The 25,169-nt window shown below is 37.5% G+C and overlaps 1 protein-coding gene across 3 annotated transcripts in view; it reads left to right on the top strand.

Moving 5' to 3' along the window:
- RyR (Ryanodine receptor) overlaps positions 1 to 25,169 on the top strand; it is a 1,703,288-nt gene that overhangs the window by 1,202,940 nt on the left and 475,179 nt on the right. For all 3 annotated transcript variants that reach the window (XM_090399345.1, XM_090399347.1, XM_090399344.1), the window contains exon 84: positions 20,714 to 20,807. In XM_090399345.1, coding sequence (XP_090255471.1) covers positions 20,714 to 20,807 — 94 coding nt within the window. The remainder of the gene's footprint in view (positions 1 to 20,713; positions 20,808 to 25,169) is intronic.

The following is a 25,169-nucleotide window of genomic DNA, read 5'->3' as shown; positions in this document are numbered from 1 at the left end:
GTACCTAGTTTTAGACATTAAACACAGCTCTCAAACTATTTGTTCAAATGAGCAAGCTCTAAACCAGGAATATGAGATCATCAACCATACATTTATAAAAAATGGATACAGTAAAAAAACTATTCACAAAGTCCTCCACAGAGACACCACTAAAAACAAAACAGATTTCAAGAATGCCATTGCCATTCCTTATGTTAGAGGCATTTCGTAAAAAATAGACAGAACACTACACAAATACAACATCAAAACCACCTTTAAACCCCCGACAAAATTATGACACCTACTCAGTTCTTCCAAAGATCCTCTTCCACACCTAGCCCACCCAGCGGTTTACAAAATACAATGCACATGTAACTTACCATACATAGGGGAAACAGGGTGAACCATCCAATTAGGATGGACGAACACAAACGACATATTAAATACGACACATTACTTGGTAACTTGGAAAGTTACCAAGTCCCTACACCGCACCAAAACCTGGTTCGAGAGGAAATTTAAAGAAGCATGTGAAATGCTCAAACACAATCCTAATCTGAACAAAAATAATGGTCTAACTATATTCCAAGAATGTGGAGGACCCATTTACAATCATTATAGCAACCAGAACAAGCCAAAGAAAAATCTCAATACAAGAAGATTGGTGAAGAATTTTTTTTTTTAACATTCAATAGCAACCTGAATGGTACAAGTCCTGAAGCTTGGTATGGGAGAACTTTAGCAGGTTTGTATTGTTGTTGTTTTTTTACCTAGAGGTCAGGCTAAGTAAAAGATCAATTAACAGCATATTATTTACCTTTTAATTTGTAGAGAGCAAGAGCATGTAGCTTGTCTTCATATACACATGTATTTTTCTGATGATGACCTCAATAAAGGGGTCAAAACGTCAAGTGTTATTTTATTAATAATAAGTGAAATAATCATTTCAACATGTGTGTTTTGTGTCCCTATATTTGTGAATATGAATGCTGATTACTGTGTAATGTTAAAAGAAAGAATTTGGTTGAACAACGGGAAGGAGTGATGACAAGAGGCCATCCCTGGAAGTTACGAAAGGAAACTGTGAGCAAGAGGGTGAGGAGTGGTTTCTTTGCGTGGAGGGTGGTTGAACCATGGAATGCATTGCCCTGATGGAGTGGTGAAAGCGAGAACGGTCAATGAGTTTAAGGAATGGTATGATAGACTTTGTGTTTCTTAGGGGGGACCTCCCCCCTCGATGAGTCTTGACAGACTTTATGTTCTTAGGAAGGACCTCCCACGATGAGTCTTTTGACTCCATGGAGGCCTGAATAATAATAATTTTGTCTGTTAATTATGTGTGTCCCTGGCCTGTTTATTGTGTATGTGGAATGAAAATGTATGAAAAGATCAGAGAAATGACAAGCAGGACAAATACAGCAAATCATGCAAGTGTCATTAGAGACTCAAGAGACCATATTCTAATGGATATCATGGAAAGAAATCATGGAAAGATGGATTGAATACACAAGGAAATTATACGAACAACAAAGAAATTATATTCCTGAACAGACTGATTTAGAAGGACCATCCAATTTACTTTGCAAAGTTGAAAATGCCAGAAAACTAAAAAAGTTAGAAAACTAAAACCACATAAAGCTGCAGGAATAGATAGCATCTTGGCAGAATGGTTGAGTGCTCTCGATGAAGGAGGACTGAAATTTCTAACAAAATTATGCAATAAACTATACAAGACTTAATTTCTACCCAAAGATATTAATCACTCAATTTTCATTCCAATTCCCAAAATAACAAAAGCTACAAGATGTGAAGAGTTCAGGACAATCAGCCTCATCAGTCAAGTATCAAAAGTCCTCTATACATTATTCTTGAAAGAAATAAAAGAAAAATAAACATAGAAATAAATGATACACAAAGTGGCTTCAAGAAAAATGTAAGTACAAGAGAATGTATTTTCAATGTCAGAACCATCATAGAAAGATATCTAGAAAAACAAAAAGATGTGTACCTCTGCTTCATATAGATTACAAAAAGGCATTCGACAATGTCCAACATGAACAATTAATTGAAATCCTTTCAAAAATAGGCATGTTTGGAAAAGACATTAGGCTATTAACTAATCTTTACTGGGAACAGACTGCATCTTTGAGAATAAATAGAGAGCCATCAGAAGAATTCCCAGTTCAGAAAGGTGTGAGACAAGGCTGTGTCTTTTCTCCGATTCTCTTTAACCTGTACACAGAAGAAATATTTAATAAAATTAGTAACCTCAAAGGAATCAGTGTAGGGGTCAGAAATATTAATAACCTAAGATATGCAGATGACATGGTTCTTGTAGCTGAAAACAAATATGACCTCAAAACTCTTATAGATGAAACCCTCGAGTACAGCGAACAGTATGGCCTCAGTTTCAACTTTAAAAAGACAAAAATCATTATAATTTCAAGAGAAAAGGAAATACCAAAAATATGCATCAATATTAAAGGAAATAAATTAGAACAGGTGCAAACAGATCACAGAGAATGGCAGGACAGAAGATTAAATTAGAAAAAGGATTGAAATTGCAAGTCAACTTTCAACAGCATGAAAAATCTACTAACATCTAGAGAATTAAATCTGAAAACAAGACTAAGAATCTCGAAATGCTACATATGGTCTACATTATTATATGGAGTAGAGACATGGACACTCTCCAATCTGAGTGTGAAAAAACTGGAGGACTTTGAAATGTGGATGCTGCAAAGAATTATGAGGATATCATGGAAAGACAAAAAGAAAAATGAAGAGGTACTAGAGATGGTAGGCATAAACAGGAGCCTGATGAAAGAAATTAAAAAGAGAAAAGTCAGCTAGTTTGGACATATTCTGAGACATAACTGCCTACAAAGGACACTTCTCGAAGGAACTGTTGAGGGAAAGAGGAAGACAAAGACTGGAGTGGATGAAAAATATAGAAGACTGGACCTATCTTTCATATGAGGAATGCAGCAGAGAGGCACAGAATAGGACATGGTGGAGACACATGGTAGTCAATTTCCTGGAGGGAGAAGACCCATGACAGGACAGGAATGAAAATCATAACTTTCCTATAGAAAAAATTGCTACAATCATATTAGATCAATTAACTCAACTTCAGTTGAAAAAGTTCATTTAAAGCTTCTGTTGTCATAATGAGAATCATGCTCATGTATTTTCCAATAGAAGAGTGCATTTTAGACAGAAGATATCGACGATTGAGTATAACTAGGAAAAAACTGGGTAATTTTAATGGTCATAAATAACTACAGTTAAACAAACCTACTACTGTAAAATAAATTAAAGATACCAAGAAATTATATACTTGGTTGAATCATTTATCAAAATGTAAGCAAACAAGTTTGTGCCTGAACTATTTTCAGGACTGGGGCAACTTGTATATAGAAGCTTATGACTTCTCACATCACTTGCCTTAGTATCCCATAATGGAAGGCACATATCCTTATGGGCATGTATAATGCTATGCATTATGGGAAGGGTCACTACCCAGACCGGTTTCAACCTTTATTGAGGTCTCGTCAGTGAGAGCCAGATCCAGAGGTGATACCAAGGTTGAAGTAATGCAGGTCATATTTTCATATTACACTTGGATAGAGGATTAAATGAAGTATATAATTTCTTCGTATCTTTAATTTATAGTATAACCAATTGGAAAAACTTCCAAAAACTATCTCTAATCCAAAGTAATTTAATAATAAGTTCTGACACCTTTTGGCAACTCATATATGAAAATATGACAGTTGCATTACGTCAATCTTGGTATCACCTGTGGCTCCTGCTGACAAGACCTCAATAAAGATTAAAACTGGTCTGGGTAGTGACCTTTCTCATAATGCATAGCATTGTACATACCCGTCAGGATATGTGCTTTGCGTTATGGGATAAGGCAAGTGATGTGAAATAATAAGCTTCTATATACTAATGTAAAGTCAGCAAATAAAAAGTAAAACAGAGCTATGTAGGAGCCATTACCGTATAAATCATAAAAATACACAGAACATGCAAGATGGCATCGGTTAGCTGTTGTTCAGTATTGTTTGCAGATGGTTGGCTGAAAAGTTGAAGTCTGACATATCAAAAGATCTGATAACCGATTTCTAAATATCACATAGGATCATTACTTGGTTCCTATTAAGAGTATCATGTGAAAAGATGACCATAGTAGGTGCTTTTATGTTGTGCGTAATGACATACTCTTCATTGTAAGGCATTGAGCTCTTGTTCCACTTAATGTCATCCTGTGCATATGGGAAAAACGATAAGTGAAGTCCAAGTTGTCTTCCTGTTGTTGCTGGAATTTCCAATATAGTGTTTCTGCTTATTTCAAAACTTCTTGAAGTCCAGCTTATGCATGAGAGGCCCACAATGGCATAGAATTCTGTATATCCAGGATGATTGTAGAGGAGGTTGTGTCCAGGAGAGTGGAGCGAACTTCCTACAGTCAGAATAGGTTTATAATCCACCCTAATTTCATGAGCTTTGAGGAGAATAGCAATTCTGATAGAAAGTCTACAGATGAGGAATGTTCCATTAATCCCTGTAATGAATATCAGGATTTTGCAGTGGCATGAGATTGGAGAAGAGCAGTTTCTGTACAAGTTTTTTAGAATATCCTGTGAACAAGTTGGAGAAGAATATTTAATTCTTCATTAGGTTTTTCCCTCAGCTCCTAGCATGGAGACAGACTTTTTTTTTTTGAGTATATGAATGATGCCCAATATTTTGTGAAACTTGGTGCGTAGAAGATAAATGAAGGTAACAACCAGTTTGGATAGGCTTGTAATATACATTAAGTGTGAAACCCTTGTCAGCATTTTTGATTATTAAAACATCTAGAAATAGATATTCCTATACTTTTTAGTTCCATTGTAAATTTAATTTATGGTGGAATGAGTTCATAGAGGAAAAAAAATCATTTGAATTGGTAGTACTATATTTCCAGATGTTGAAAATGTCAACAACAGACAAAAGGACTTCAGGTTTGTTGCCATAAGAAACTTTTTTTTCAAAATTGTTCATAAATAAATTGCCACATGGAGGCGACAGGAAGTTACCCATTGCAAGGCCAGAAAGCTGCTTGAAAATTTGTCCATTCCATCTGAAGTAATTAGAGCAAATACAATGCTTGAATATCTGAGAGGGGAATAGATCATCACTAAGATCTAGGACTTCATCTATAGGAACATTGGTGAACAAGAAAACAATATCTGGGCCAGCTATAATTCCAATGATATGATGCAAATTTCAGATAGTTTCTGGACAAAGTGTGCAGATTTATTATTATTATTATTACTCCAAGACCTCATGGAGCCAAAGCCTCATCTGGGAAGTCCTTTTATCACACACACAGCTCATCATACTGTGCCTTGAACGCATTTAAACTCCTTGCAGACACCACACTCTCAGGCAAGGCATTCCAATCATTTACAACTCTCTGCACGAAAAAAACCTGCCTCTAACTCCCCTACTCACACCCTCTTTATACTGTTTCCAGGGATGACCTCTGGTTCTCCCCCGATCTCCCACTATTTTCTGTAGAACTTCTCCAGCATTGATCCTATAACCCCTTACCAACTTGTAGGCTCTATCATATCTCCCCCTCTTCCTCCTGACCATCAGACTCTGCAAATTACATCTTCTCAATCTTTCTTCATACTCGACACTCCAGAAGTCTGAATCTGCTTTAGTCAATCGCCTTTGGACCCTTTCCAACATCTCTTCATCCTTCTGAAAAACAGGTTACCAAATCTGGGCACAACAGTCCATGTGCGGCCTAATCAAAGCTTTATACAATGGAACAAGAATCTCCCTACTTCTACACATCAATGTCCTCTGCATCATTCCCAGAAGCCTTTGTTCAAAATTTTGGTGATGAGTCCCCTAAATTTTAGATCTCTATCAACTATCACCCCCAGATCTCTTATTTCCTCTACCTCCAACAATATATTCTCACCAAGCATAAATTCTGCATCCCATCTTTGTTTTCCAAATTTTAAAAGCTTACATTTTGCAACATTGAACTCACATCCCCATTTCCGTGCCCAATCACTCAATTTATTCAAGTCTTCTTGCAAGGCCACAACATCTTCACTACTCTTTATGGTTCGTCCCAACTTTGCATCATCTGCAAACAACTGAATATCTCCATCCAAAGATAATCAGTTATGAATATCTTTGGATGGAGATATTCAGTTCTCCATTTTCCTGGAAATGGATATCGCACCCCCCATACACAACTTGTTGATACCTATCAGATAGCCAGTCTCCAATCCAATCTAATATCCAATCCCATCTGCTCTAGTTTGACTGTCAACCTATCATGAGGTACTCTATCAAAAGCCTTTGCGAAATCCAAGTATATTACTGTGTATCCTTCTCCTCTGTCCAAGGAAGCAGTCACTTTATTGTAATAAGTAAGTAGATTACTAAAACATGACCTCCCTCTAGAAATCCGTGCTGTCCATCAAAGATAATACCATTCTTGTTGTCAACCCAACTCTGGATCCTAGTTCTCACAAGCTTCTCATTAAGAAATAAATTTATTTCTTAATGAAAGAATCATTAAGAAATTTGTTAATTTATTGTGTTAGATATTGTTCTTCAATAAATTTGAGAGGTGCTTAGATAAAAGTATGCAAGTCATGGCAGTTAACAGATGCATGCATTTCAACTTTTTATTTAAATCTGTAGGGCCAGATGTTGCATAAAAGATTATTAGTCCCATCATGATTGGTCTAAGTAAGGTCATGGTCTAATAAAACGAAGCAGAAGAGTCTGAAAGCAATTGCAAAATCCTTGCCATGTAGCAATAACTGTTGCATTGCCTTTGTCTGGTTTCATGATAATGATTTCCTTCTTCCTTAAATTAAATGGAGCTCTTTTTTGTGTTTTTATGAGTTAGTCATGTTACATTTTTGGAGAGCAAGATGAAAAGAGAACTTCAGTCTTTAGTCTGATATTATTAGCAACACATTGTGATAGAGAGTTAAGGGCCTTTTCTACATTGCAAATAAAATCGACCTTAGGATTGTATTTGAGCCTGACTGCAAAGTTATAGCCTTTATATTTTTTTTAATACTAGTTTCAGTTTTTATGCTATGCTTGGAAATGTTGTATAAACTTTATCATCAGGTAAGGAGATTATCAAAGCAAGCTTTTTTATTGTAAAGAGGGTCGAACTTGTTGATTTGTCTGATTTTGCAAGATAAAAAAGTTCTGTTGTAAGAAAAGTTTTAAAAATTTTTTAAATTGTCTTAAAAAAAAAGGTCTACAGTTGGCATCCATAGAGTTTTCTAAAACATACTATAAGTCGAAATATAAAGTATCAGCTTAGTTGATCATGAACCTTGTGGGTTGTATTCTTTCATTCAAAAGAGCAAAATATGTCCTGGAGTATATATATGTTTGCCACTTCCAGAGTGGAAATGTTTAAGATATAGATACATAGGGATGATATCATTGTCCCTACACAGCTTTAAGAATGTAAGATGGTTTAAGAATTTTGCCTCTACATATTATTTTTTATAGGTAATGTACCATTTCCAAACAACAGCTAATTCATGCCACACTCCACATTCTACATATTTCTATGATTTATATTGTAATGGTTCCTACATAATGAAATGTATCATCAAATTAGCCAAGCAAATAAGAAAAGGATGATCATTATGGGTGATTTCATTATAGCAATGATGAGATAGCAACTGGAAGTAACGAAAATGAGTTTCTTGAGTGTTGGAGGGATAACTACCTCAAACAATATGTAACAGAGGGCACGCAAGAATTGAGGGTCTTGGATTTGGTCATCTCATCAGAGAATGTAATTATAAATGAGGTGTCAAATCATCCACCAATTGGGGAGAGTGACCATGAGGCGATTACCTGTTTGGTTGCCAGCAGTGAGAGGACCCTGTGAGAAAAGGGTATATGTGGAACTACAAAAGGGGTGATTATGAAGAGCTCAGAAGACAGTTTGTGGGTGTAGCATGGAATGAGGAGTTAGCTGGAAAAGAGATCAATGCAGCTTGAGGGATTTTCAAAAACTATCTAGCAGATGCAATGTCTAAATGTATTCCAAGGGTGAGAAAGTTAAATAAGGCAGGTGTGAGATGGATGAATAAAGAGATCAAGCATGATATAGAGAAAAAGGGCATTGTGGAGGCATCATAAGAGAAGTGGAAATAACCAATTTCATGAGGTCTACAAAGACCAGACAAGGAAGGTGACTTGGTTGGTGAGAGTAGCTAAAAAGAGGTATGAACAGCAGTTAGCTAATGAAGCCAAAAAAAGAATCCTAGGGCATTCTTTCGATATGTAGCCAGCAAAAGAAAGACTTATGGAAGGATGACATTGATTGAAGAAAATGGTATAACAGCTGTTGCAGAATGTGTGGTGGAGATACTTAATGAGCATTTCATAAAGATCTTTCAATCTTGTGAATGTGACTTCATGGAGAGATTGAGAGCAGTTGATGATGGGGAGGAGAGATTGACTCTAAGTGAACAAGAGGTGTTTGGGGAGTTGAGTTAACTAGATGTAAATAAGGCTGTGGGACTTGATAATATATCACCACGTATCCTGGCATTCTATGCCAGGGAGTTGACACCTACCTTCACATATAATTTTTTTAATATGAGTTTTGCACTCGGTCAAGTTCCTAAGGAGTGGAAGGAGGGCAAGATTGTGCCACTTCATAAAGTAGGTGATCGAACTCAAGCATCAAACTATAGGCCCATCTGTGTGTCAGGTGTTGTGGTTAAGTTGTTGGAGAAGCTTGTGAGAACTAGGATCCAGAATCAGGTTGACAACAATGGTATTATCTTTGATGGACAGCATGGATTTGCTAAAGGGAGGTCATGTTGTTTAGTAATCTACTTACTTATTGCAATAAAGTGACTGCTTCCTTAGACAGAGGAGAAGGATACATAGTAATATACGTGGATTTCGTAAAGGCTTTTAATAGAGTACCTCATGATAAGTTGACAGTCAAACTAGAGCAGATGTGGTTGGATATTAGATTAGTGCATTGGATTGGAGACTGGCTATCTGATAGGTATCAACAAATTGTGTAAGGGGGAGTGATATCCAGGAAAAGAAAAGTCACTAGTGGAGTGCCTCGGGGGTCTGTTTTAGGGCCATTACTATTTAACTTGTATATGAATGATATTGGTGAAGATTTGGATGGAGATATTCAGTTCTTGACAGATTATGCAAAGTTCGGACGAACCATAAAGAGTAGTGAAGATGTTGTGGCCTTGCAAGAAAACTTGAATAAATTGAGTGATTGGGCACGGAAATGGGGATGTGAGTTCAATGTTGCAAAATGTAAGGTCTTAAAATTTGGAAAACAAAGATGGGATGCAGAATTTATGCTTGGTGAGAATATATTGTTGGAGGTGGAGGAAATAAGAGATCTGCGGGTGATAGTGGATAAGGATCTGAAATTTAGGGGACACATAGCAAAAATTGTGAAGACAACACAAAGGCTTCTTCGAATGATGCGGAGGACACTGACATGTAGAAGTAGGGAGATTCTTGTTCCGTTGTATAAGGCTTTGATTAGGTTACACATGGACTATTTTGCCCAGATTTTGTCACCGGGTTTTCAGAAGGATGAAGAGATGTTGGAAAGGGTCCAAAGGTGACTGATGAAGGTAGTCTGACCTCTGGAATGTCGAGTATGAGGAAGGATTGAGAAGATGTAATTTGCAGAGTCTAGTGGACAAGAGGGGGAGATACAATAGAGACCTACAAGTTGGTAAGGGGTTGTTATAGGATCAATGCCGAAGAAGTTCTACAGAAAATAGTGGGAGATCGGGGGGGGGGGGGGGGGGGGAACCAAAGGTCATCCCTGGAAACTGTATATAGAGGGTGTGAGTTGTAAATGATTCGAATGCCTTGCCTGTAAGGAGTTTGAGTGTGTTTAAGACACGGTATGATGAGCTGTGTGTGTGATAAAAGGATCTCCCAGATCTGTCTTTGACTCCATGAGGTCTTTGGGTAATAATAATAATAATAGCTTCATGTTTTAGTTTATGTTTGCCGACTTTGTACTTCTATTTATATATAAGCGTAAAGCCAGCCTGGTTGGCCAAGTGATTAGCGTATCAGCTCTCCTGCCAAAAGGGTGCGGGTTCAAATCCCGCCGTGGGCATCGATGTTGATGATTGTCTGTGTAAATACTAGTGGTGGTGGTCAGCTGTAGATGACGTTGGTGTAGATGATGAAGGTAGTTGTGGTTGGTGGATACGGAAAGTTGGAGAGTAGGTGCATCCCTCGATGAGTCTTTGGACTCCCTGGAGGTGTTATTTAATAATAATAATAATTATATGAAGAGCCAAAGGCTTCAATTTGGCGACATGAACTTATTTATATACCTTAACTTAAATAATAATATTATTTGCCCAAAGAAGTCACAAAATTTATTGGTGATACTAGTAGGTTTTTTTACTTTAGTTATTTGTGACTATTAAAAATATCCAGTTTTTTTTTGTAGTCATACTCATTAGTATCCTGTATAATATGAATAATCTTGACGGAGAAGTAAAGAAAAAGGTATGTCACCTAGAAAAATTAAACTGATAGGCATCAATGACAGTAACTTAAGGTGGAATAAAATCAAGTAATGCATGTCCAGCGGTGGTGTTCCAACTTGGACCTCTGCTCTTCCTTTTTGCTTATTTATAACATTAGTGATAATTTGAGGCAGTGGAAATATAATTGTTTGTTTGTTGATCAAACAATTATATTTGATTGCTAATCTTAGTCTGGGTAGGAAAAGAAAAAAAAAAGAGAGAAATTAACTATGGAAAGGGTACATAGGCAGATAACAAAGATGGTTTCAGGACTGTACAATGTTGATTATGAGGATTGGCTGAGGGAATGCAGACTGCGGAGTTTGGTAGATAAAAGAAGGAGAGGTGATATGATTGAGACTTTTATAGTGTTGAGAGGTAGTTACAGGGCTGACACTGTGGAGTTCTTTCGCTTGGTGGAACAGCAGGAAGAAGCAATGACAACGGGGCCATCCCTGGAAGTTACAAAAGGAAGCTGTGAGCAAGAGAGTGAGGAATGGATTCTTTGTGTGGAGGGTGGTTGAACCTTGGAATGCATTGCCTGATTGAGTGGTGAGGGCAAGAACGGTCAATGAGTTCAAGTGGTATGATAGACTTTGTGCTTCCTAGGAAGGACCTCCCATGATGAGTCTCTTAACTCCATGGATGCCTGAATAATATAATAATAATATGAAGAGAGAGGTGGAGAACAGTTGCATGGGGAATATAATGCTTAGACTAGGAAAGTGACCAGTATTGTAAGGAGAGAAAAATTAGAATATGGGAAGAGACTGCTACTACAATCCATGGAAAATCCCAAGGGTTTTTTTACTATATGGCGAGTAGGAGGAAAAATGTTAGCGGACGAATTATCTTGCAGAGTGGAGATGGGAATCAGGTGACCAAAGAAGATAACATGGTTGAGCTATTTATTGATCACTTTATTAGGATGTTCCATCCGGGTACTACAGGCTTTATTCCGGGTACTATCCGGGTACTACAGGCTTTTATTATAATATGATTTAAAGATGTTAGAAGTGAATGAAGAAGGTGTGCATTCTGAATACTGAGTAAACTAAATGCCAATAAGATAGGGGGGGAAAAAAGACAGAATTTTACCATGTGTTTTAAGGGAATGTGCTATGGTAATGACTGTGCCATTAACTTGGCTGTTTAATGAAAGTCTTGTAATGCGGCAGGTTCCTGGAGAGTGGAAGGAAGAACGGTAAGAGATAGTACCATTGCATAAGGGTGGCAGTAGAATGGCGATATCAAACTATAGGCCTTTTTTTTTGTTTTTTTTTCTGTAGTTGTTAAGAGTTTGGAGAAATTAGTAAGAACTCTTATACGGAATTAGGCATATGAGGATAATATTATTTATGCAGGCCAGCATGGATTTGTAAATGAGCATTCTTGTTTTAATAATCTGGTTACCTTTTATAACAGAGCTAGAAGAGCAGTGGATGAAGGTAAGGCATACACTGTCATTTTGGGGGAGATTTTTCCAAGGCATTTGATAGGGTGTCACATGACAAGTTGATTTTTAAATTGCAATATATGGGTTTAGATATCTGGTTAGTGGATTGGATTGATGATTGGCTCTCTGATAGATTTGAGAGAGTTGTATATGGGGGAGTAGTATCAGGCAGTAGGAGGGTTACATGTGGAGTTCCATATCAGTTTGATTTTTAACAAGTTGATTCAGAGTTCAGTCCTGGAACCAATGCTTTTCAATCTTTATGTCAGTGATATTGTCATAGGAATACAAGGATATGTTCAGTTGTGTGCAGATTGGGAGAGTTATTAGTAATAGTGCTGATTTTTTATATTTTTTTTGGCTCTTCAAGAGGATTTGAATAAGCTGGAAAGGTGTTCAAAGGCATGTGGACGTCAATTTAATGCAACTAAATTGAATCCACAGAAGGATTCATTAATACTCACTCGGTGGAGTTATACTTGAAGTGGAGGAAGTAAGGGAAATTGGGAAAATTTAAAGTTCCAAGGTCATATTGTCATATTACAAAGGTTGTGAAAACATCTCAGAGAATTGTTCTGGCATTGATGAGAACATTGACTATGAGAGAAAAATGTGCTGGTCCCATTGTATGAAGCTTTGATCAGACCACATCAGGATTTCTGTGCTCAGATCTGGTCACCAACATTTAAAAGTGATGAAGTAGCACCTTGGTGAGAGTGCAGAGACCGATAACAAAAATGATGTCAGTACTGTACAATGTTGATTTTGAGAATAGAGTGCATGCAGACTGCAGAGTTTGGTGGATAGATGACAAATTGTGGATATTATTATTATTATTATTATTATATTAAGTGACACCTCCAAGGAGTCCAAAGACTTATTGAGGGAGGGCACCTACTTTACACCTCTCTGTCTTCAGCACTTAATCCACCAATTGAGAGTTGCACCCCCATCATTCTCCGCTGTCTGAGTTATTTACAATTAGAGCTGTTCCTGTCGAAGATGCCACCTCAGCCAAGTGGAAAAGCCGTTAAGAAAGCTGGCAAGGCCCAGAAAAACGTTCAGGTTGGAGACAAGAATAGTTAACGAAAGATGAGCGAGTGGCATTCTATGGCGACTCCATTATTAAAGATATGCTAGAGGATAGAATACACAAGGTATGTTTTCCAGGAGGTAAAATGAGCAGAGTGATTGAGGCATTGGATATGAGGCGGGAGCGAGCAAAGAGTTAATAGTATTAATTGGTACAAATGATTTGAGACAGGACAAAGAGCACGTCAGAATGGATATCAGGAGGCTGCTTGGAAGGATAAAAAAGAATAGTGTGACAGGAAGAGTAGTCAGTGTGTTGCTTAGGTATGACTGTGGTGAAATGAGGCGGAGAGCAAGGATTATGAATGATATTCTGGCTGAAATGTTTGAGGAAATGGGAGTACAGTTTGTTAATGTGTGGAATGAGTTTGAGGGTCGAAGTGAGCTGTATGGGAGCGATGGACTGCATTTGAGTGGTTATGGTGTGAGAGACAGCTGTGGAAGGTAGAGAAGTGAATAGAGAGAATGAATCAGATTGAGAGGGGAGTGATGTAGAAGAGCAGGAGAGTAAGACAGGAGAGATTGAAGAAGTGGATATCAATGGTTAAGTGAGTGGTATGAGTATAGAAAATGAGAGAATGGGTGTGTGCAAGAGGAGCAGGGAAACAGGGAGGCTCAGGGTAGACAGGGGTACACAGCATGGGAAAGGTGGATGACCAGGGATCAAGAGGAAGCAGTTGGAATTGAAAAGGGTTCTAAAATGAAGAAGCAGAAAGGGAAATGGCCCCAGTCTAGCATGGAGAGTTCACATCGAGTGAGTGGTATCAGTGGAACTAGCTGTAGATCCAGAAATGAGCTGTTGTGTTTGTATACTAATGCTAGAAGTATAAGAAACAAGGCAGATGAAATGGTTGCACTAATTGCATCAGTGCACCCAAAGATTGTCGGAATAAGTGAGACATGGTTGGAAGAGGATGACATCCTGACAGGAATAGAGATGGAAGGGTATGATGTGTTTCGTGAGGATAGAATGGGTAAAAAGGGATGTGGGAAGTGCTATTCATGATAGAGAAAGAGTTATGTCCATACAAAGTAGAGATGCAAGACGGAAATAGTGCCAGTGGTTTTGAGCCAGTGTGGTGTGAGATAGAGGTGAATGGAATCAACTACTTGGTGGGATGTAGTTATAGACCAGGTAATATGGATGGTGGTGGTGATAGTGAAATGTATAGTGAAATTAGCCAAGCAAATAAGAAAAGGATGATCATTATGGGTGATTTCATTATGGCAATATAGACTGGAATGATGAGATAGCAACTGGAAGTAAAGAAGATGAGTTTCTTGAGTTTTTGAGGGATAACTACCTCAGACAGTATGTAACAGAGGGCACACGAAGATTAAGGATCTTGTATTTGGTCATCTCATCAGAGGATGTAATTATAAATGAGGTGTCAAATCATCCACCAATTGGGGAGAGTGACCATGAGGCGATTACCTGTTTGGTTGCCAGCAGTGCGAGGACCCTGTGAGAAAAGGGTATATGTGGAACTACAAAGGGGGTGATTATGAAGAGCTCAGGAGACAGCTTGCGGGTGTAGCATGGAATGAGGAGTTAGCTGGAAAAGAGATCAATGCAGCTTGAGGGATTTTCAAAAACTATCTAGCAGATGCAATGTCTAAATGTATTCCAAGGGTGAGAAAGTTAAATAAGGTAGGTGTGAGATGGATGAATAAAGAGATCAAGCATGATATAGAGAAAAAGGGCATTGTGGAGGAGTATAAGAGAAGTGGAAGTAACCAATTTCATGAGGTCTACAAAGACCAGGCAAGGAGGGTGACTTGCTTGGTGAGAGTAGCTAAAGAGAGGTATGAACAGCAGTTAGCTAATGAAGCCAAAAAAAGAATCCTAGGGCATTCTTTCGATATGTAGCCAGCAAAAGAAAGACTTATGGAAGGATGACATTGATTGGAGAAAATGGTATTAAGACAGCTGTTGCAGAATGTGTGGTGGAGATACTTAATGAGCAGTTCATAAAGATCTTTCAATCTTGTGAATGTGACTTCATGGAGAGATTGAGAGCAGTTGATGATGGGGAGGAGAGATTGACTCTAAGTGAACAAGAGGTGTTTGGGGAGTTGAGTTAACTAGATGTAAATAAGGCTGTGGGACTTGATAATATATCACCGTGTATTCTGAAGGAAAGTGCCAGAGAGTTGACACCTGCCTTGACATATTTTTTTAATACGAGTCTTGCATTTGGTCATGTTCCTAAGGAGTGGAAGGATGGCATGATTGTGCCACTTCATAAAGGAGGTGGTCTAACTGAAGCATCAACCTATAGGCCTATCTGTGTGTCAGATGTTGGTTAAGTTAAGAGAAGCTTGTGAGAACTAGGATCCACAGTTGGGTAGACAACAATGGTATAATCTTTGATGGACAGCATCGATTTGCTAAAGGGAGGTCATGTTTTAGTAATCTACTTACTTATTACAATAAAGTGACTGCTTCCTTGGACAGAGGAGAAGGATACACAGTAATATACTTGGATTTCACAAAAGCTTTTGATAGAGTACCTCATGAGAAATTGACAGTCAGACTAGAGCAGATGGGTTTGGATATTAGATTAGTGCATTGGATTGAAGACTGGCTGTCTGATATGTATCAACAAGTTGCGTATGGGGGAGTGATATCCAGGAAAAGAAAAGTCACTAGTGGAGTGCCTCTGGGGTCTGTTTTAGGGCCATTACTATTTAACTTGTATATTAATGATATTGGCAAAGATTTGGATGGAGATATTCAGTTGTTATCAGATTATGCAAAGTTGGGATGAACCATAAAGAGTAGTGAAGATGTTGTGACCTTGCAAGAAGACTTGAATAAATTCAGTGACTGGGCACGGAAATGGGGATGTGAGTTCAATGTTGCAAAATATAAGGTTTTAAAATTTGGAAAACAAAGATGGGATGCAGAATTTATGCTCGGTGAGAATATATTGTTGGAGGTAGAGGAAATAAAAGATCTGGGGGTGATAGTGGATAAGGATCTAAAATTTAGGGGACACATCACCAAAATTGTGAAGACAACACAAAGGCTTCTAGGAATGATGCGGAGGACACTGATGTGTAGAAGTACGAAGATTCTTGTTCCATTGTATAAGGCTTTGATTAGGCCACACATGGACTATTGTGCCCAGATTTGGTCACCAGGTTTTCAGAAGGATGAAGAGATGTTGGAAAGGGCTCAAAGGCGACTGACTATAGTTTCTGACCTCTGGAATGTTGAGTATGAGGAAAGATTGAGAAGATGTAATTTGCAGAGTCTGGTGGAGAGGAAGAAGCAGGGAGATATGATAGAGACCTACAAGTTGGTAAGGGGTTGTTATAAGATCAATGGTGGAGAAGTTCTACAGAGAATAGTGAGAGATCAGGGGAGAACCAAAGGTCATCCATGGAAACTCTATGAAGAGGGTGTGAGTAGGGGATTGAGAGGCCGGTTTTTTTCGTGCAGAGTTGTATATGATTGGAATGCCTTGCCTGAGAGTGTGGTGTCTGCAAGGAGTTTGAGTGTGTTCAAAGCTCGGTATGGTGAGATGTGTGTGTGTGTGTGTGTGTGATAAAAAGACCTCCCAGATGAGTCTTTGATTTCATGAGGTCTTGGGGTAATAATAATAATAATAATAATAATTATTATTATTATTATTATTATTATTATCTTACGCTACCATCATCACCTACACCAACGGCATCTACTTCCCACCACAACTACTAGTATTTTTTGTCTGTAAATTGCATGTGTTCTCTGTTTTATCTGTCTGCAGGATGAAAAACCCGAGTTTACAGGGAAAAACCCTGCTACCTCTGTATGAAATTAGCTAACTCACCTTCACTTGAAAAAAAAAAAAAAACGTATAATGATTTCTTTCTTCAGTATGAGAATTGAACTCTGGTTTTTTCCAATCGAAGGGCACAATGTATCATTGTTCTTCCAATTGTGCTACAAAGGCACTATGATTAAGACATATAGAATGTTGATAGGCTATTATTGTGTTAACACTGAAAAGATTTTTCATATGGTAAAATGAGGGAAAGGAACAAGGACAAGAGCCATCCCTGGAACTTGCAAAAGGAGTTGGTGAGTAAAAGGGTAAGAAGTAACTTTTTTGCATGGAGAGTGGTAGGAGCACAGATTGCATTGCCTGAGAGGATGGGATGGTGAACATCCACACTATGGATGATATTGAGGAGTAATAGACTTTCTATTCACTAGTCTTGTTTTCATGAGTTTTTTTTAGTATTCATGAGTCTTGTGACTCCATGTGGATCAGGAAAATAATAATAAATAATTAGAGAAAGTAGATATATTGGTATGATTGCATGAGATCTTCAGCATGTGTATTACTGTGAGTGACCAACATTGCAATGACAAAGAGAATAAGACAGAGCAAAATCCCTTAGTATTTTCCTTCCCCTATCTCTTTATAGGGTTGGTAAGGAAAGAATGACACTAAGAGTACTAGATATAGTTATTCCTAGTACTCTTACTGTCTAGCTCTTAATAACTATTCCTAGTAGTATGTGGTAGTGTGTATAGATACACATTACCACACACAAAGCTCATCCAATCATGCCTTAAACTGATTCAGTGTGTCTACATTCACAATACACTCAAGCAATGCATTCATACTCACCAACCACTCTCCATGTAAAGGACCTGCTCCTCATCCCTTGCTCATGCCCTCCTTATACAGTTTTCAGAGATGGCCTCTTGTTCTATCTCCCCCCCCTCCCTTTCCCATTCTATGAAAAATCTCTTCCATGTTAACCTGATAACAACCCCTGACTAACTTATATGTTCCAATCATATCTCCCCCTCCTCTTCCTGTCCACGAGGTTTTGTCAGATAATTTGGGAATTTGGTTAAGGAATCAATTCCAGCTATTTAGTTGAATGGGTTTTAAGTGCATAAATTATTTTAACAGTATTATAACGTCAAACAAACTAAATTATAAAAAGATGTTTATTATCTAATTTATATTTCACTGGATTTCCAACCATCATCTTCAGACCAAAACAATATGTTATAGTTTTCACATGTTAATGAGGAAGTGAAATAATTCAAATTATAACACACAAAAGATCTAAAGTTGTAATTTGATGCCCTCTATGTTGTAAAAATAAAGTTTCGCAATTGAGTAGGATTTGATCTTAGGAAAAAATTTTGGCAAATTAATGCAGCCATACTTGTTAAGGTGAGGAGAATACTTCATTGCCATTGCTAAAAATAATCTTTCTGACCTGGAATAAATTCTGTATAACATATTGGTTTCCTTCCATGTAATCTTGTGAAGGGGTGTTCAAAGCATAGTCTGCCAGTCCAGACTTACCATAATGGTAATGAGTGTATTTCTTGCATTCTCCAAGGCAGATGTTAACAGATCTTCCTGTTTGTCCATAGCAGGCTAAGTCACAGTCACAGGAAACTTCATACACTCCAGTGTGAAGGATGACTAATGATCCACTCTCCTTAAGACAGTGGATCATTAGTCATCATTATTTCAAGTATTTCATACTATTCACCTCTATCTCACACCATACTGCCTCAGAACCACTACCACTATCCCCCCCCCCCTTGCATGGACATAACTCTTATGAGATGTGACTTCTCCATACTTTCCCCAAGCTATTTATTTTTCTCCTTTCTATCATCAATAGCACTCCATCTCCCTTTTTACCCCTTCTGTCTTCATGAAATAGATCATACCCTTCCATCTCTATTCCTGTCAGGATGTCATCCTCATCCACCATGTATCACTTATTCCAACAATTTTTAGATTAACTAACTCAATCAATGCATCCATTTCATTTCCCTTGTTTCTAATACTTCTTGCATTCATATACAAACATAACTCATTCCTGGATCTATAACAAGTTTCACTGATACCACTTATGAGATGTGACTTCTCCATACTTTCCCCAAGCTATTTATTTTTCTTCTTACTCATCCCAGAACCTTCTTCAAATCCTACTGTTTTCTCCACATCCTAGGTCATCTCCTTCTCTTTTTGTCTACACGTGCATTCACATCCTCTTGGAGCATCACCCTTTCTCACACTATGTTCCACTGTATATATATCCTGAGTCTCCATGTTTCCCTGTTTGTCTTGTACACTTGTTCTCTCATTCTTGACACTCATGCTACCCACTTCTTCATTCATAAGCACCACTTCAATCTCCCCTTCCTTATGTTCCTGCTCTTTCACGTCACTTCTTAATTTCTCAGATTCATTCTCTGCGCTTATTACTCTCCCTTCCAGCAGTAGCAGTCTCTCCAAATGACTCACACCAAAACCATTCAAATGCAGTCCATCACTCTTATGCAGTTCAATTCAACCTTCAAACTCATTCGACACATTAACAAACTGCACTCCTTTCTCTTCACATATTTCTGCTAAAATATTCGTAATCCAAGCTTTTCACCTCCTCTCCTCACTGTCATACATGGGCAACACAGTGACTACCTTTCCTATCACACTATTATCTTTTATCCTTCTCAACAACCTCCTAATATCCAGTCTCACATTCTCTTTGTTCTCAGTCAAGTCATTTGTTCCTGCTACTACTACCAACTATTTTGCTCACTTACTTCTCATATTGAGTGCCTCAATTACTTTATTTATTTTATCTCCCGAAAAAAACCTTGTGCATCTTCTTGTTTTCCACACCTTTAATAATCAAATTGCTCTGCAGTACCACTCACGAGTCTTTTGTTAACTTTTTCATACTGACATCATTTGTTTTTGTCATCTTCTCTCTTCCATACATATCTCCAATTCCCTTCATTTCACTCCACATTTGTCTCATCTCCTGCCTCATTTTCACGAACTCAGGAACAAATGAAATGACTTTCGAATCCTGCATCATTTTTTCACTATCACTCACTCTCTCTATTTTATGGCCAGTCACACACACATACGTTTCCCATCAACTGGCTTGCCACCTTTCCATTAATCACACTGTGTTTTCTCACAAATGGGTTATTGTGCACAGGTTTGGTCACTGGGTTTTCGTGGAGATATCTTAGAAAGGGTTCAGAGAAGATTCACAAAGGGTGGATCTTTTGGTCTTTGGAATGTGGAGTACGAAGACAGCTTGAGAGAATGGAAATTGCAAATCCTCATGAATAGGAGGAGGAGTGGGGATATGATTGAGACATATAAGTTAGTCAAGGGTAGTTATCAGGTTGACATGGAAGAGATTTTTCATAGAATGGGAGAGGTGGAGTAGAACAAGTGACCATCCCTGGGAACTCTATAAGGAGGGTGTGAACAGAGACATGATAAGTAAGTTCTTTAAATGGAGAGTGGTTAGTGAATAGAATGCATTGCCTGAGTGTGTTGTGAATGTAGATACATTGAATAGTTTAAGGCATGGTTGGTTGAGTTTTGTGTGCGCTAATGTGTACCTCCCACGATGAGTCTCTGACTTCATAAAGGTCAGACATTAATAATAATAATAATCACATATTTTTCAAATTTGTATTTAAATTAACTACTTCCAATAACTAATTTACATTATGTGACTTTGAAGAAATATATATGTACTCAGTTTAAATGAGAATGAAATTATTTATTTTCAGGCATCGTGCCATTAACATCTTCCTTCAGATCTATAAGGAAATGTGGCTGGAAGAAGAAAGTGAAGGACAGGAACAGCTTATTGAGGACCTCACAGTAAGTTTTAGTATACAGGTTTTTAGAGTTACTTTTGTTATAATAATAAATGTAATTTTAACCTGTATACGAAAGAAATGTGGGGCTGTGTATTTCAGTAGAAGTGGCGTTTGCACTTTATGGCGCTTGACCGCATGAAGAAAGACTTATAAGTTTGAGTCTAGTCGCCGACTAGAAGAACATTTTTCAAAGCTTTTTTTCGACCTGTTCCCAAAGTTAGTCAATCTCTGGCATGCTCAAGCAGGTTTTTTCTCCCAGAAACTCGGTTTTTTTTCCCGTAAACCCAAGAAAATTCCCTTCGTTTCACCTTTCATCGAACTCGCACTATTTTCAGACATTAAAAATATTGTGTTAGGGTTAGGGAAGATGGTGATACTTGCTAGTCGCCTTCTTCACTGTGTACTATCGCTGATTGGCTACCAGTGGAGATTGAACTACCCACTCAGTCTCCAAAAGTTAGATAGGCTAAAACAGCCTCTCCAACTCCCTGTTGGGAACTTTTTTTTTTTTTTTTTTTCCCCAAAAGAAACAATAATAACATTTTATTTACAAATATTGATACTTACAAGCCTGTGTAGAAACAGTTGTACAAGGTGGAATGCTTACAATGGATGTTTATTTCAAAATGCTGTTAGCTGCATCTATGTATAATACAACCGTATTGAGATATGAATATAATACTTAAAAAAAAGAAAAAAAACTATGACTAAGGAGAATGAGACTTTCTCATATTTTTGATGAAGACATACAATTGTTCTGATTTAAGCATATGCAGTGTACTAAGACTTCAGTATGTTCCTTAAATAAACATGCATATTTAAAGTAACATTGATGAAGTAATTGGGTTGTGGCTGGAAGATTCTTTATTCAATATGTACACCATGTTTTGCTAAGTTTGACTTCTCAAGTTTATTGTAAGTGATGTAAGATTGATGCTCCTGTACTCATTTTTCCACAGAATGACTAGCTTGTTCCAAGTAAAGAAAATTACAATCACATGGAACTTAGTAAACATCCAGAAGAGTAAGACTAATCTTTAGAGGTACCCGTGGCATAACTATAAATAATAACTACACGATAACCACAGTAATTAACTTTAATGAAATAAAGGTACTACTGAAACTAACAGTACATCATCAGTGTAGAATAAACAGTTAAGAGGAATAGAATACATAGTAGAGAACAGTTGGTGGATTACCAACTTATTGTCACATGATACAAATTAATATTAATAAAATATTAGTAAATAATTCTTAAAAACTATTTCTTTGATTGTTACATAAGATAAGAATCCCCCAAACTTTTCGGAGACAGAGAGACAGTCATTTCGATTCAAATTTGGCCAATGTAAAAGAGTTTCGCAACTTTCTTTAAAAGAGCATTCATATTTAAACTTGCATCTATGGAGAAGACAAGCTTTATCCCGCTGGATATTGTGTCAAAATTCTGCCAATCGGTTCTGAAATGCCAGAAATATAAAGGATTGGAACCCTGCAGTCTGAAGAATCCTGAGTGTTGGAACATTATTATTATTATTATTATTATTATTATTACCACGGGCTACTCCAGGAGTCCTTAGACTCATCGAGGGAGGCCCTAAACATCATGTTCACGCAGCTGTTCAACATTCTCACAGTATCTATCATACCTTGCCTTGAACTCGCTCACTGTCATAGCACCCACAACAGACTCTGGCAGCTTATTCCACTCATTTACCACTCTAAAAGTAAAGAACCCAGCTCTAACACCCCTGCTAACCACGCTCTTGCCCAGCTTCCATGGGTGTCCCCTAGTTCTCCCACCAGTCCTGATCTCAAAAATATCATCTGAATCAATCCTATAGAATCCTTTTAGCAATTTGAATGTCTCAATCATGTCTCCCCTTTTCCGCCTATCAACATAGGAATCAATTATCTGCTGGATTTGATTAGGGTTGTAAATAGAATTTAAACCATTAAATTCTATTTTTGATACTGAAAAGTTTTCAAAACTTTTTGATAGTGAAAAGTTCTTGTTGTAAGCTTGAGGGAGAGGAGCAAACTTTATGTGCTCTATTAATTAAAGACTTGATAACACCAATTTTTTGAGAGGTGTCATGAGCAGACTTTTGCTGAATGTATCTACCAGTAAAGGTAGGTTTTCGATAGACACTGGTTGATAAAGTACCAGAGGCTGTGTGTTTAAGAAGGATGTCCAAGAATGGTAAACTACCAGCCTTTTCTTTTTCCCATGGTGAGCTGAATGCATGGGTGAAGGCTATTGATCTGTTGTAGGAATGTAGTAATTCTTCCTCTTCAGCATGCAGCCAAATAGCAAAGACACCATCAACATAATGAAACCAAAGACAGGGTTGGGAGTGAATGGATGAGAACAAGGTCTTCCAGATGGTTCAAAAAATAGTTTGCCAAAGGTGGAGACAGAAGGCTACCCATGGCAGTACCTTCAACTTGTTTATAGATCTTGTTTTTCCAGCTTAAATATCCTGAATGTATAACAAATTCAAAAATTTTTGCAATATCTGGAAGGTAATCATCATATAGTAAGTTGACAGTGTCAGCTAATGGAATATTGGTAAAGAGGGAAACAATATCAAAACTAACGAGTCAGACTCTTTTATTTGAGCATCCTTGGTTTGTTCAAGAAAATGTTTCGAATTTTTGATGAAAGATCTAGATTATTCAGTATGGGTAGTTAATGAACGTGACAAAAATTTAGCAATTAGATAAGTGGGAGAGTCTATACAATTCATGATGGTCTTACTGGATAACCTTCATTATAAATTTTTGGGAGGCCATATAAACGAGGAGTTCTTCCAAAATGAGTGTACAACTTGTCCACGGTATTTTTGATCCAACTGACAACTTCATCAAGCAACTTATTTAATTGTTTAATTGGTGATTTTGTAGGGTTATGATTGATTTCTTGATAAGTGGAGGTATCTTGCACGGATTGCCTTTCTCAAAAAATGCTGTGATATGTGAAAGTTATTCCTACATTTGCTAAATTTAGAGAAACGATTTGGTCTCCTGGAGCTCACGCAATTTATATTCATGCAATTTTTCCTTGATACAGAACCAACTTCAGGCGACTAAAAAAGATTCAGCATCCAATATTCATTCTATTTTGGATCTTGAAAGAAGAATTTCAGCTGTCCTGGATGACGAATTACTGGATATTGTTCTTCATGTTTTTAAACAATCTGTAGTCCGTTCTTATGAAAAACATTCCTGCAAATTGATGTGAAAATATGAATCTTTATACCGTAAGCAAAAGGAAAAAATTATCTCTGACAACACTCCTATGAATAAATGGATTGTGAATATTTCTGGATGCCCATTATCTGATGCTGAAACTAGTACATTAAGCTAATTGCCTTGATTTTGCTCTAGTACCTAAATGCATCCTGTATCTCAATTTTTTGCATAACATCGAACGCAATCTGTCGGGACTTTCTAGCGAAGGTACTAATAAACTACGATTTGAAGTTGCTGCCTCACTTTTTAAAAGCAAATTACCTCCAGTTAATTTATTGAGTGCTGAAACCCATGTGCTAACCACATTAAGAAAAAATAGTGAAATACAGTGGAACCCTCGGTTGTCGAACATAATTTGTTCCTAAAGGCTGTTCGGGAACTGATTTGTTTGAAAACTGAAAAAATCATTTTCCCATAAAAATTAATGTAAAATGGATTAATGGATTAATCCATTCCCAAACCTCAGATGATTGCTTATGCTTTAAATCTATAGATACGTGCAATGGATTTTCCAATATCACCAACTGATAGTTCTAATTAGTGCAATGCCACACAATTAATGAAGGGAATTTTGCTTTCATTAGTTTGGTAACATTTGATGACATATCACCATGCATCTTAAGGTAATGTTCCAGGGAATTGGCATGCCTGTTTAATAAGAGTCTTACAACAGCACAGGTTCCAAGGGAGTGGAAGTAGGGTAAAATTGTTCCACTGCATAAAGGTGGTGATAAGGCTGTAGCTTCAAATTATAGACCGGTCTGTATATCTGGAGTTGTGGTGAAGGTCCTGGAGATATTGGTGAGAAGTAGGATACAGAAATGGGTTGATAACAGCAGCATTCTCTGTGGTTATTACCATGGGTTTGTTAAGAGGAGAGATCATGTTTCACTACTTATTTATGTACTATAACAAGGTCACAAATACCTTGGATAGGGGAGATGCATATACAGTGGTGTACTTAGATTTTGCAATGGCTTCTGATAGACTGCCACGTGACAAGCACTCTTAAATAAATTGAAACAGATGGGATTAGATAACAGACTTCTGAGTTGGATCAGTGACTGACTGTCAGATAGGTATCAGAAAGTTGTATATGGGGGTGTGG

The sequence above is a fragment of the Typopeltis vanoorti genome, chromosome 10, assembly GCF_054136105.1.
Source record: "Typopeltis vanoorti isolate ZY-2024b chromosome 10, IOZ_Tvanoo_1.0, whole genome shotgun sequence".
Taxonomy (NCBI): Eukaryota; Metazoa; Arthropoda; class Arachnida; order Uropygi; family Thelyphonidae; genus Typopeltis; species Typopeltis vanoorti.
This window is presented reverse-complemented; position numbering and strand designations above follow the sequence as displayed.